At 47.4% G+C, this 12,011-nt stretch overlaps 1 protein-coding gene across 8 annotated transcripts in view; it reads right to left on the bottom strand.

The window, feature by feature from the left end:
• The window catches only part of TIAM1 (TIAM Rac1 associated GEF 1), a 291,994-nt gene that overhangs the window by 72,767 nt on the left and 207,216 nt on the right, over window positions 1-12,011 (bottom strand). For all 8 annotated transcript variants that reach the window (XM_075854541.1, XM_075854544.1, XM_075854548.1 and 5 more), the window contains 2 exons: window positions 2,823-3,047; window positions 1,602-1,787 (listed from right to left, as the gene is read on the bottom strand). In XM_075854541.1, coding sequence (XP_075710656.1) covers window positions 1,602-1,787; window positions 2,823-3,047 — 411 coding nt within the window. The remainder of the gene's footprint in view (window positions 1-1,601; window positions 1,788-2,822; window positions 3,048-12,011) is intronic.

Here is a 12,011-nt window from a genome sequence, read left to right as displayed (position 1 = left end):
ACTTTCAAAGTATCCCACCCACGACCTGTTCTTTTATTGTATTTTCCAGCTCGGTGGGAGAGGTAGCACATGATACAGTCACTGGGAATTATTACAAATTCTCTTGTGTTCCCACACAATCGCTATAAAAACACAGCTCTCCAAGACAAAACCACAGAAGGTGCTGAATATTGAATATTGAGTGTTATTTTAATCTCTGCACACACGTGTAGCGTGACCCAAGATTCTGCTGGAAACCTGCAAGCTATTTATGGAGAAGTTGGAACGCGGGCGTGCTCCAGGACTCCGGGATAATGACTTTCATGTGGAAGTAACAGAAGGCAGATAGATTGCCGGTGGGAGTTATACTGGCAACATTACTGCCCGTGTTCTGTAACACCTGCTCCTCCTAGCAATCCATCCTGACTACTAGAAGACAGGACATGCTGGATGGATAGCGGTCACATTATCAAGAACATCCTGGATTGGAAGCATTTGGGGTCGTCGTTTTTTCTCACTTTTTTCTGGCGATTCTTATTAGACCATTGTAATGCCAGGGTATTCCATTTTTCATATTAGTGGGAATACGCAAAAAGGAATTCTAAGTCGGAATTTGAAGCTCCTGGACCCCAATGCCAAATTTGTAACAGGCACCCCCCCCCCCCCCTACCTAGTGCCTTATATAATACGGATGTATATTTCTGTGGCAGAGGAAGCTTTGGCCCCTTCAGGTACCAGGGCCCAGGTGCTATTGCTGCCCCCTTAAGTGATATACCTGATTTGAACTGTTAACATTTGGAAGCATGCCAGACAAGTGGGCAAGTTAATTGAGAATTTGCATTCCACCCCAACCAACTTGGCTCTTGTTCCAAATCCTGAGTTGTCCTGCGGCACTTCACTCTCCTCCATACCTCCTGCTACTTTAAGAGTCATATAAGTTGAACTGGTTAACGGACCTGAACAGAGCTTTCTCCCTGAATCTAGCGCTTTTTTTCCCCTGGACCCACCTGTTCCAGAGATATGGCCCACTGTTGTGTAGGCTCCTATAGGCTAATTTGCTGTATTTAGCCAACAGGGCGTGAACTACCCTCAAGCTGCATCACGCTGATTGCTCAGCAACAGAGGCCGGGAAGCTAGCTCCACCCCGTTGGCTAACTACAGTAAATTAGCCTATAGGAAGCCAACACAACAGTGGGCCATATCTCCGGAACAGGGAGGGGTCTAGAAAAAAAATAAAAAAGGCACTGGAATCAGGGAGACCGCGCTATTCATGTGAGAGTTCAACATATATGACCTAGTGACAGGCCCTCTAATAACTCACTGTTAAGTGCTCTTATTTCTCCCTATGGGAAGTAGCGATCAATCTCCAGGAGTTTCCTAAATAGCACTTATTAATTGACATGAAGCTCTCCAAAAACATTCTACAATGGCTGTCGGCAGGTCTTTAAGAACCTCACGCTCTAGCGGCTCTAGGACCGTATATATTAAAAATCACTGAACAACTTTGAATTTGTGTAGGTGTGAAAAATTACGATTTTCCCAAATATATCCCTCATATTGCACCCCTACATTGTGCAACTTATGTCTGTGGTAGTAGAATCTCACAAAATTAAGTCACTTACTAAGGCGTGGAACGAAGACACAGAGAAGATTCCCAGGCGGCCCATGGCAACTTTAGTTGGTCGGCTTGCAAAAGCCAGTAGGCGTTTTGGGTTTGGCAGCTCGCCCCCCTGCAAGCTGGCGAGATAGCAGCGATACCGGAACAAGTCCATCTGAAATTGCTCGAGGTTCTGCTCCCAGACAAAGATCTGCGGGGAGAAAAGACATCGAAAAATTAAGAAAATTAAAAATTCAAGAATATCACACAACTTTTGTATTGGAGGGGGGACTCAAGCAGGGCAACAATGTGCAACTTCAATTGCACAACCGTCACAGCATTTGAGGCATGCGATCATGATTAGTAGTCTAGCCCTGGCCTGTATCTATACTGCATGTATACACCAAACCCTGAAATACTCTGTGACATTTCAAGCCATCATAAGCAATATTAAAGTAATCACATTTTAGGCAAAGGTTAATATGTACGTTAAATGCTGCACAGCCTCACAGCGATAGAAGTGATTTGTAGGTGTTGTCTATTAAGAGTCGTCCACCTGGAGGGCAGGGCCTGCTGAACGTCAAGTATAAATATTCCATTTGAGTTGGAACACAATTAATTCGATATAAACATGTTAACATGTAAATTAGAGGCCAGATAAACTTTTTCCAGCGAATTGTTTATTGCTCCAATGGATCCAACATAAAAAAATAGGCAACATTGCGAATAGTTTGGATTAAAAATATTTTATCGTTTTGTGTATACAGCACCAATGCAAATGTATCTCCATGGTTACAGACTACAAACCCTGTGTGGTCTGATCCGGCAGTCATCTCTTACTCACTTCTATCTGCCCCCTTCTAGGTTATTAAGAAGGGTGGAGCAACACGTCTGCAGGATTAGGGTATGTGCACACGGCCGAAAAATCGGAAGCAGAACGCATCCAAACATCTGCCCATTGATTTCAATGGGAAATGCGGCGTTCTCTTTCCACGTTGCGTTTTTTTACGCGGCCGTTTTGAAAAACGGGCACGTAAAAAGTCACCGCGTAAAAAGAAGTGCATGTCACGTTTTTGGAGCCATTTTTCATTGACTACAGAAAAACAGCTCCAAAAACGGACGAGAAAAACGCAAGTTTGCTTAAAAAATGGCTGAAAATCAGGAGTATTTTCAGACGTTCTTAGCGAAGCGTGTGAACATACCATAAGACGTCCATGTCCATTATTAACCCTATTACATGCTTCACCTGGTCCAGTATGGTTTTCTTCTTTTTGGCGTCAGTAACTGAAGAAAGCTGCATTTCTCCCATCTTCTTCATCTTCTCATCCATGTCGATCTTTTGTTCCAACTTTTTGATTTCGGACTTAAGTAGTTTGACTGTGTCCTCCTTGTGGTGCTGTCTGGCCACGGTGGTAGCACACGCGGAATGGATGGCTGTGATCCAGTTCTCTAGCTCGGTCTGACTGCTTGTCTGAAAGACGAAAAACACTCATTAGAACCTCTATAAAATTATCGCGACATCAGAATTTCCATCTTCTTCTTAAAGGGGTTGTCTTATCTTAATAACTTATTTCCATATGAACTATTAGGGCATGGAAGTCATAGAGGTAAGGAGTCGCCTGCTAACAAACAACGGCTTCCGCTCTGGCAGATCCATGTATTACATGGACAGTCATACATTTGAAAGGCTGCATGTAATAATACTTTTGCCCTGTAGTGGCCGCTGCAGGAGAAAGGTTTAGCCAGCTGTTTGCGTAGGGTCTCGGGAGGAAGACCCATGGGGATCTGATATTAATGGGTATGATAACTTCTTTAAGGGAAACTGGTTGAAACTATTTTTGCTCCATAAGGACACATCTATGATTAGTTACTCTAACTTCGCTGTGATGTCTAATGAGAGTCTGAGGTAGTCTGAAATCCACCTCCTTCCTCATCAAAAACGTACTCCATGTTTTATACTGCAGATCTGCCTGTCCAGCTTTGATTCGGTGTATAATCACTTGGCACCTGCCCACACGGCCAAAAGTACCAATACCTGGTGTAATAACCACAGTATCACTGCACTTGATTGGCCAGCAAACTCGCCCGACCTAAACCCCATAGAGAATCTATCAAGAGGAAGATGAGACCCCAGACCCAACAATGCAGACGAGCTGAAGGCCGATATCAAAGCAACCTGGGCTCCATAACACCTCAGCAGTGCCACAGGCAGATCGCCTCCATGCCACGCCGCATTGATAACACCTCAGCAGTGCCACAGGCAGATCGCCTCCATGCCACGCCGCATTGATAACACCTCAGCAGTGCCACAGGCTGATCACATCCATGCCATGCCGCATTGATAACACCTCAGCAGTGCCACAGGCTGATCGCCTCCATGCCACGCCGCATTCATAACACCTCAGCAGTGCCACAGGCTGATCGCCTCCATGCCACGCCGCATTGATATCACCTCAGCAGTGCCACAGGCTGATTGCCTCCATGCCACGCCGCATTGATAACACCTCAGCAGTGCCACAGGCTGATGGCCTCCATGCCATGCCGCATTGATGCAGTAATTCATGCAAAAGGAGCCCCGACCAAGTATTGAGGGCATATACTGTACATACTTTTCAGTAGACCAACATTTCGGTATTAAAACTCATGTTTGAAATTGGGCTTATCTAATATTCTAATTTTCTGACACTAAATGTTGTGTTTTCATTAACTGTTACCATAATCACCAACATTAAAAGAAAAAAATGCTGGCAATAGATCACTCTGTGTGTAATGAATCTCTATAATATAGGAGTTTCACTTTTTGAATTGAATTACTGAAATAAATTAACTTTTTGATGATATTCTGATTCATTGAGAAGGACTAGTGTATATAGATAAAATATTCACAGTTTAAAATAAATAAATTCTAACAGAGCAATAACCGCTAAGTATAGATCATGTCATGTGCGGCACCAACCACAAATGTTTCTCTACTTCTGTATTATCAGGGACTGGTGACAGATGCGGGAGCCCTTTGTGTCATGGTTGGTAAAGGACAAGGTTACTTGCAGCGTTCCGTGAATGGAGGATTCTAATGATCTTTTAATGGTATTTAAGTGTCATGAGCAAATGTTTGACCAAGGTTGGTGTTCTGTCTGCCTGCGAGGAATGCTGTGAGCAGCGCTAAAAATACTACAACTATATAAAGTCCACATGAGAAACTGTGTACTCCCTATAGCTTGTAATTTGTACAAATGTAGCAGAGCGGAGTTGGTCACTTGGTAAAACATGCCGTCATGTTACAATGTGGCTTACCATAGGTGTAAAGGAAAGCTTACGGAGATATCTTAGTGACCCTTCAGGACTGGCCCTTATCTTTTGACATGTTGCAGACACATGTCAGAGGATGGCATCGGTGGGGGTATGTGAGCAGTCTGCGCACTGCATTCCTATGGAAGCTTATTCTTCAAGCATAAAGACAAAGCGGCTGGTGATTGGAAAATAGGGGCAGCATCGTTCTAGCAATCGGTGTGAGACCTATCTCATAAATGGGTCATTTCGCAAAGGCTTAACGGGGTTTTCAATAAAACATGTCGTAAAATACTGATGGGTGGTTGCTCCAGCTGTTGGGTCCTCACCAATCCCGAGAACAGGGCCGTTTTAGTTCCAGCCACCAGTGACGAGTGGACCACCATACGTCGTCGTTTATCGCCCTCTATTGCAGCACATTCTCCCCTATCCCTCCCTCTATAGCAGCACATTCTCCCCTATCCCTCCCTCTATAGCAGCACATTCTCCCCTATCCCTTTCTCTATTGCAGCACATTCTCCCCTATCGCTCATTCTATTGCAGCACATTCTCCCCTATCCCTCCCTCTATTGCAGCACATTCTCCCCTATCCCTCCCTCTATTGCAGCACATTCTCCCCTATCCCTCATTCTATTGCAGCACATTCTCCCCTATCCCTCATTCTATTGCAGCACATTCTCCCCTATCCCTCCATCTATTGCAGCACATTCTCCCCTATCCCTCCCTCTATTGCAGCACATTCTCTCCTATCCCTCCCTCTATTGCAGCACATTCTCTCCTATCCCTCCCTCTATTGCAGCACATTCTCCCCTATCCCTCATTCTATTGCAGCACATTCTCCCCTATCCCTCCCTCTATTGCAGCACATTCTCCCCTATCCCTCCCTCTATTGCAGCACATTCTCTCCTATCCCTCCCTCTATTGCAGCACATTCTCCCCTATCCCTCATTCTATTGCAGCACATTCTCCCCTAACCCTTTCTCTATTGCAGCACATTCTCCCCTATCCCTCATTCTATTGCAGCACATTCTCCACTATCCCTCCCTCTATTGCAGCACATTCTCCACTATCCCTCCCTCTATTGCAGCACATTCTCCCCCTATCCCCCCTCTATTGCAGCACGTTCTCCCCTATCCCTCATTCTATTGCAGCACATTCTCCCCCTATCGCCCGTCTATTGCAGCACATTCTCCCCTATCCCTCATTCTATTGCAGCACATTCTCCACTATCCCTCCCTCTATTGCAGCACATTCTCCCCCTATTCCAGCACGTTCTCTCCTATCCCTCCCTCTATTGCGGCACGTTCTCCCCTATCCCTCCTCTATTGCAGCACGTTCTTACCTATCCCCCCTTTATTGCAGCACATTCTCCCCTATCCCTCATTCTATTGCAGCACGTTCTCTCCTATCCCTCCCTCTATAGCAGCAAATGCTCCCCTATCCCCCCTCTATTGCAGCACATTCTCCCATATCCCCCCTCTATTGCAGCACATTCTCCCCTATCCCTCCCTCTATTGCAGCACATTGTCCCCTATCCCTCCCTCTATTGCAGCACATTCTCCCCTATCCCTCCCTCTATAGCAGCACATTCTCCCCTATCCCTCCCTCTATTGCAGCACATTCTCCCCATCCCTCCCTCTATTGCAGCACATTCTCCCCTATCCCTCCCTCTATTGCAGCACATTCTCCCCTATCCCTCCCTCTATTGCAGCACATTCTCCCCTATCCCTCCCTCTATTGCAGCACATTCTCCCCTATCCCTCCCTCTATTGCAGCACGTTCTCCCCTATCCCTCCCTCTATTGCAGCACGTTCTCCCCTATCCCTCCCTCTATTGCAGCACGTTCTCCCCTATCCCTCCCTCTATTGCAGCACGTTCTCCCCTATCCCTCCCTCTATTGCAGCATGTTCTCTCCTAGCCCTCCCTCTATTGCAGCACGATTTCCCCTATCCCTCCCTCTATTGCAGCACGTTCTCCCCTATCCCTCCCTCTATTGCAGCACGTTCTCCCCTATCCCTCCCTCTATTGCAGCACGTTCTCCCCTATCCCTCCCTCTATTGCAGCATGTTCTCCCCTAGCCCTCCCTCTATTGCAGCACGCTCTCCTAGCCCTCCCTCTATTGCAGCACGTTCTCTCCTAGCCCTCCCTCTATTGCAGCACGATTTCACCTTTCCCTCCCTCTATTGCAGCACATGCTCCCCTATCCCTCATTCTATTGCAGCACATTCTCCCCTATCCCTCCATTGCAGCACATTCTCTCCTATCCCTCCCTCTATTGCAGCACATTCTCCCCTATCCCTCATTCTATTGCAGCACATTCTCTCCTATCCCTCCCTCTATTGCAGCACATTCTCCCCTATCCCTCCCTCTATTGCAGCACATTCTCCCCTATCCCTCCCTCTATTGCAGCACATGCTCCCCTATCCCTCCCTCTATTGCAGCACATGCTCCCCTAGCCCTCCCTCTATTGCAGCACATGCTCCCCTAGCCCTCCCTCTATTGCAGCACATGCTCCCCTAGCCCTCCCTCTATTGCAGCACATTCTCCCCTATCCCTCCTCTATTGCAGCACATTCTCCCCTATCCCTCCCTCTATTGCAGCACATTCTCCCCTATCCCTCCCTCTATTGCAGCACATTCTCCCCTATCCCTCCCTCTATTGCAGCACATTCTTCCCCTATCACTCCTCTATTGCAGCACATTCTCCCCTATCCCTCCCTCTATTGCAGCACATTCTCCCCTATCCCTCCCTCTATTGCAGCACATTCTCCCCTATCCCTCCCTCTATTGCAGCACATTCTTCCCCTATCACTCCCTCTATTGCAGCACATTCTTCCCCTATCACTCCCTCTATTGCAGCACATTCTTCCCCTATCCCTCCCTCTATTGCAGCACATTCTCCCCTATCCCTCACTAGAAAAGATGGAAGTTACCAAAATTGCTCATTTAGATCACTCACCACTTGCTGTAACTTCATTAATTTTAATAAAGAGCAACTGCACATGTACAGCCTCCCCTATATACATTTCATAACTCCCACGCATTCCAATGGAGAGCAAACATCTGCCCAGTGGGGTCCTAACAATCAGTCCTATAGACATGTCCTAACATAAAAACCCCTCCTGTGAGTTATCACAGTGCACAAAATAAACCATTAAGTGACAAATTCAGCTCTGCTACATCTGGATACAGCTTTCCAGTTCTGTTCCATCATATTGCAGAACATGTGAAGCAATGTAAAGACCTGGAACTCTGTTTCCCGACCACCATGCTGAACCGGTTTAAAGTTCTGGCACTCAAACAAAATTTTTATCTTTCGTGACTCACACTTCAGGAATCCACCTGAATACGAAAGAATAACGCTGCCTAAGGTTTTGCTATGAGCCGCCGAGACATCATTCATTTCAATATAAGACAATGGGGCTTGGTGAATCTAGAGCAACGCAAATGGATATCTCATCCGATAAGTTCACATTTAAAAGGTCTGCGCCAGTTGACGGGCAGGTGCAGTGCAAAGAAGGGATTAAGGTGTAAGCGATCGAACAATGAGCGAAGTAAAAGGATGTACATAGAGTCAGATATGGGGAAAAACACGCCATCCAAGATATCACTGTATACACACACACACACACTCGGCAGGAAGTCATTTTGCACACAAGATCACTATACACATCAAATAACCAATAAAACTTGAAGGGAATGCTTTGAACACCATTTTACAGCTCGCATATGGAACATATATAAAAAGTTATGTAACTTTGTAAATATATTGCATTACTTATCTTGTACTGATCCTGTGTTATACTCCAGAGCTGAAATCACAATTCTGCAGCTTCTAATTTAAAACAAGTCAAAAAGCTTGTTGTCAGACACATCCCTAACAAATTAACGGAGCTTCTACAATGCAGCGGGCAGTACGTTTTGTTTTTTTCTGCATCACATTATTGTACAGTGCCTAGTGTAAAGAATACATGTCAAAGAATGCAAAATCTAAAGCAAGCTCTGCGCAAGCATTGAGCCAGCAATAAAAAAAAACGAACATTTCAGCTCTGAAGCAAACAGTTTTAAATGCAGCTCGAGTATAAATTTATTTGCAATTCAGGAAAAATACATGATAAGTGACGTATTATATTTACATAGTTACTCAACTTTTTATGTCTATCTGTGCTTCAACCGTTTCAATAACTCCCTTAGGCCTCATGCACACGACCGTAGTGGTGTGCACGGTCCGTGATTTGCAGCTCAGACGGCCACGGAGTGTCACCTCCGGCCGCCCGCAAATCATGGGCCGTGCACATTGATTTCAACGAGCCTGGACTGCAAAATGCGGCCGTAATAAGACACATCCTATCTTTTTACTGTCCAGGCTCCAAGGCAATGCACGGACCGTGGAAGCCACGGTTGTGTGCATGGGCCCATGGAAATGAGTGGGGCCGCAATTCACCCGCAGATTGGCGGGTGAATTGTGGCCGCAAAAATAAGTTTGTGTGCATGGGGCCTTAGACTGTAGTGGAAAGTGCACCAAACCGTGTCCTTCGCCTCCCTTTTTCAACCGCAAAAGGCCAATGTGTTTTGCCGAATGGACATCACAGGACACCGTTCTCCAGATTGGTGGGGATCCCAGAAATGTGAATTTTACCTATCATACATTTATAAAATCTCCTACGAACACGCCAATAACGGCTATGGTGGAACCACCCCTTTTTGTTTAAAAAAAAACAACAAAAAAACGACAGTAGTAATTGGAATAAGCCTAAGTTGCAGCACATTCTCCCCTATCCCTCCGTCTATTGCAGCACATTCTCGCCTATGCCTCCGTCTATTGCAGCACATTCTCGCCTATCCCTCCCTCTATTGCAGCACATTCTCGCCTATCCCTCCCTCTATTGCAGCACATACTCTCCCCTCTATTGCAGCACATTCTCCCCTATCCCTCCCTCTATTGCAGCACATTCTCCCCCTATCCCTCCCTCTATTGCAGCACATTCTCCCCCTATCCCTCCCTCTATTGCAGCACATTCTCCCCCTATCCCTCCCTCTATTGCAGCACATTCTTCCCCTAGCCCTCCCTCTATTGCAGCACATTCTCCCCTAGCCCTCCCTCTATTGCAGCATTCTCCCCTAGTCCTCCCTCTATTGCAGCACATTCTCCCCCTCTATTGCAGCACATTCTCTCCTATCCCTCCCTCTATTGCAGCACATTCTCCCCCTATCCCTCCCTCTATTGCAGCATTCTCCCTCTATCCCTCCCTTTATTGCAGCATTCTCCCCCTATCCCTCCCTCTATTGCAGCACATTCTTCCCTTATCCCTCCCTCTATTGCAGCACATTCTTCCCCTAGCCCTCCCTCTATTGCAGCACATTCTCCCCTAGCCCTCCCTCTATTGCAGCACATTCTCCCCTATCCCTCCCTCTATTGCAGCACATTCTCGCCTATCCCTCCCTCTATTGCAGCACATTCTCGCCTATCCCTCCCTCTATTGCAGCACATTCTCCCCCCTCTATTGCAGCACATTCTCCCTCTATCCCTCCCTCTATTGCAGCACATACTCCCCTATCCCTCCCTCTATTGCAGCACATTCTTCCCCTATCCCTCCCTCTATTGCAGCACATTCTTCCCCTATCCCTCCCTCTACTGCAGCACATTCTTCCCCTAGCCCTCCCCCTATTGCAGCACATTCTCCCCTAGCCCTCCCTCTATTGCAGCACATTCTCCCCTATCCCTCCCTCTATTGCAGCACTTTCTCCCCTATCCCTCCCTCTACTGCAGCACATTCTCCCCTATCCCTCCCTCTACTGCAGCACATTCTCCCCTATCCCTCCCTCTAGTGCAGCACATTCTCGCCTATCCCTCCGTCTATTGCAGCACATTCTCGACTATCCCTCCCTCTATTGCAGCACATTCTCGCCTATCCCTCCCTCTATTGCAGCACATACTCTCCCCTCTATTGCAGCACATTCTCCCCTATCCCTCCCTCTATTGCAGCACATTCTCCCCCTATCCCTCCCTCTATTGCAGCACATTCTCCCCCTATCCCTCCCTCTATTGCAGCACATTCTCCCCCTATCCCTCCCTCTATTGCAGCACATTCTCCCCATATCCCTCCCTCTATTGCACCACATTCTTCCCCTAGCCCTCCCTCTATTGCAGCACATTCTCCCCTAGCCCTCCCTCTATTGCAGCACATTCTCCCATAGTCCTCCCTCTATTGCAGCACACATTCTCCCCTACCCCTCCGTCTATTGCAGCACATTCTCGCCTATCCCTCCCTCTATTGCAGCACATTCTTCCCCCCTCTATTGCAGAACATTCTCCCCTATCCCTCCCTCTATTGCAGCACATTCTCCCCCTATCCCTCCCTCTATTGCAGCACATTCTCCCCCTATCCCTCCCTCTATTGCAGCACATTCTTCCCCTATCCCTCCCTCTATTGCAGCACATTCTTCCCCTATCCCTCCCTCTATTGCAGCACATTCTTCCCCTAGCCCTCCCTCTATTGCAGCACATTCTCCCCTAGCCCTCCCTCTATTGCAGCACATTCTCCCCTATCCCTCCCTCTATTGCAGCACATTCTCGCCTATCCCTCCCTCTATTGCAGCACATTCTCGCCTATCCCTCCCTCTATTGCAGCACATTCTCGCCTATCCCTCCCTCTATTGCAGCACATTCTCCCTCTATCCCTCCCTCTATTGCAGCACATACTCCCCTATCCCTCCCTCTATTGCAGCACATTCTTCCCCTATCCCTCCCTCTATTGCAGCACATTCTTCCCCCTCTATTGCAGCACATTCTCCCTCTATCCCTCCCTCTATTGCAGCACATACTCCCCTATCCCTCCCTCTATTGCAGCACATTCTTCCCCTATCCCTCCCTCTATTGCAGCACATTCTTCCCCTATCCCTCCCTCTACTGCAGCACATTCTTCCCCTAGCCCTCCCCCTATTGCAGCACATTCTCCCCTAGCCCTCCCTCTATTGCAGCACATTCTCCCCTAGCCCTCCCTCTATTGCAGCACATTCTCCCCTATCCCTCCCTCTACTGCAGCACATTCTCCCCTATCCCTCCCTCTAGTGCAGCACATTCTCCCCCCCCCCTCTATTGCAGCACATTCTCCCCTATCCCTCCCTCTATTGCAGCACATTCTCGC

The sequence above is a fragment of the Rhinoderma darwinii genome, chromosome 2 (genome assembly GCF_050947455.1).
Source record: "Rhinoderma darwinii isolate aRhiDar2 chromosome 2, aRhiDar2.hap1, whole genome shotgun sequence".
NCBI classification, from domain to species: domain Eukaryota; kingdom Metazoa; phylum Chordata; class Amphibia; order Anura; family Rhinodermatidae; genus Rhinoderma; species Rhinoderma darwinii.
The sequence above is the reverse complement of the archived record's forward strand: the minus strand, read 5'-3'. Positions and strand labels throughout refer to the sequence as shown.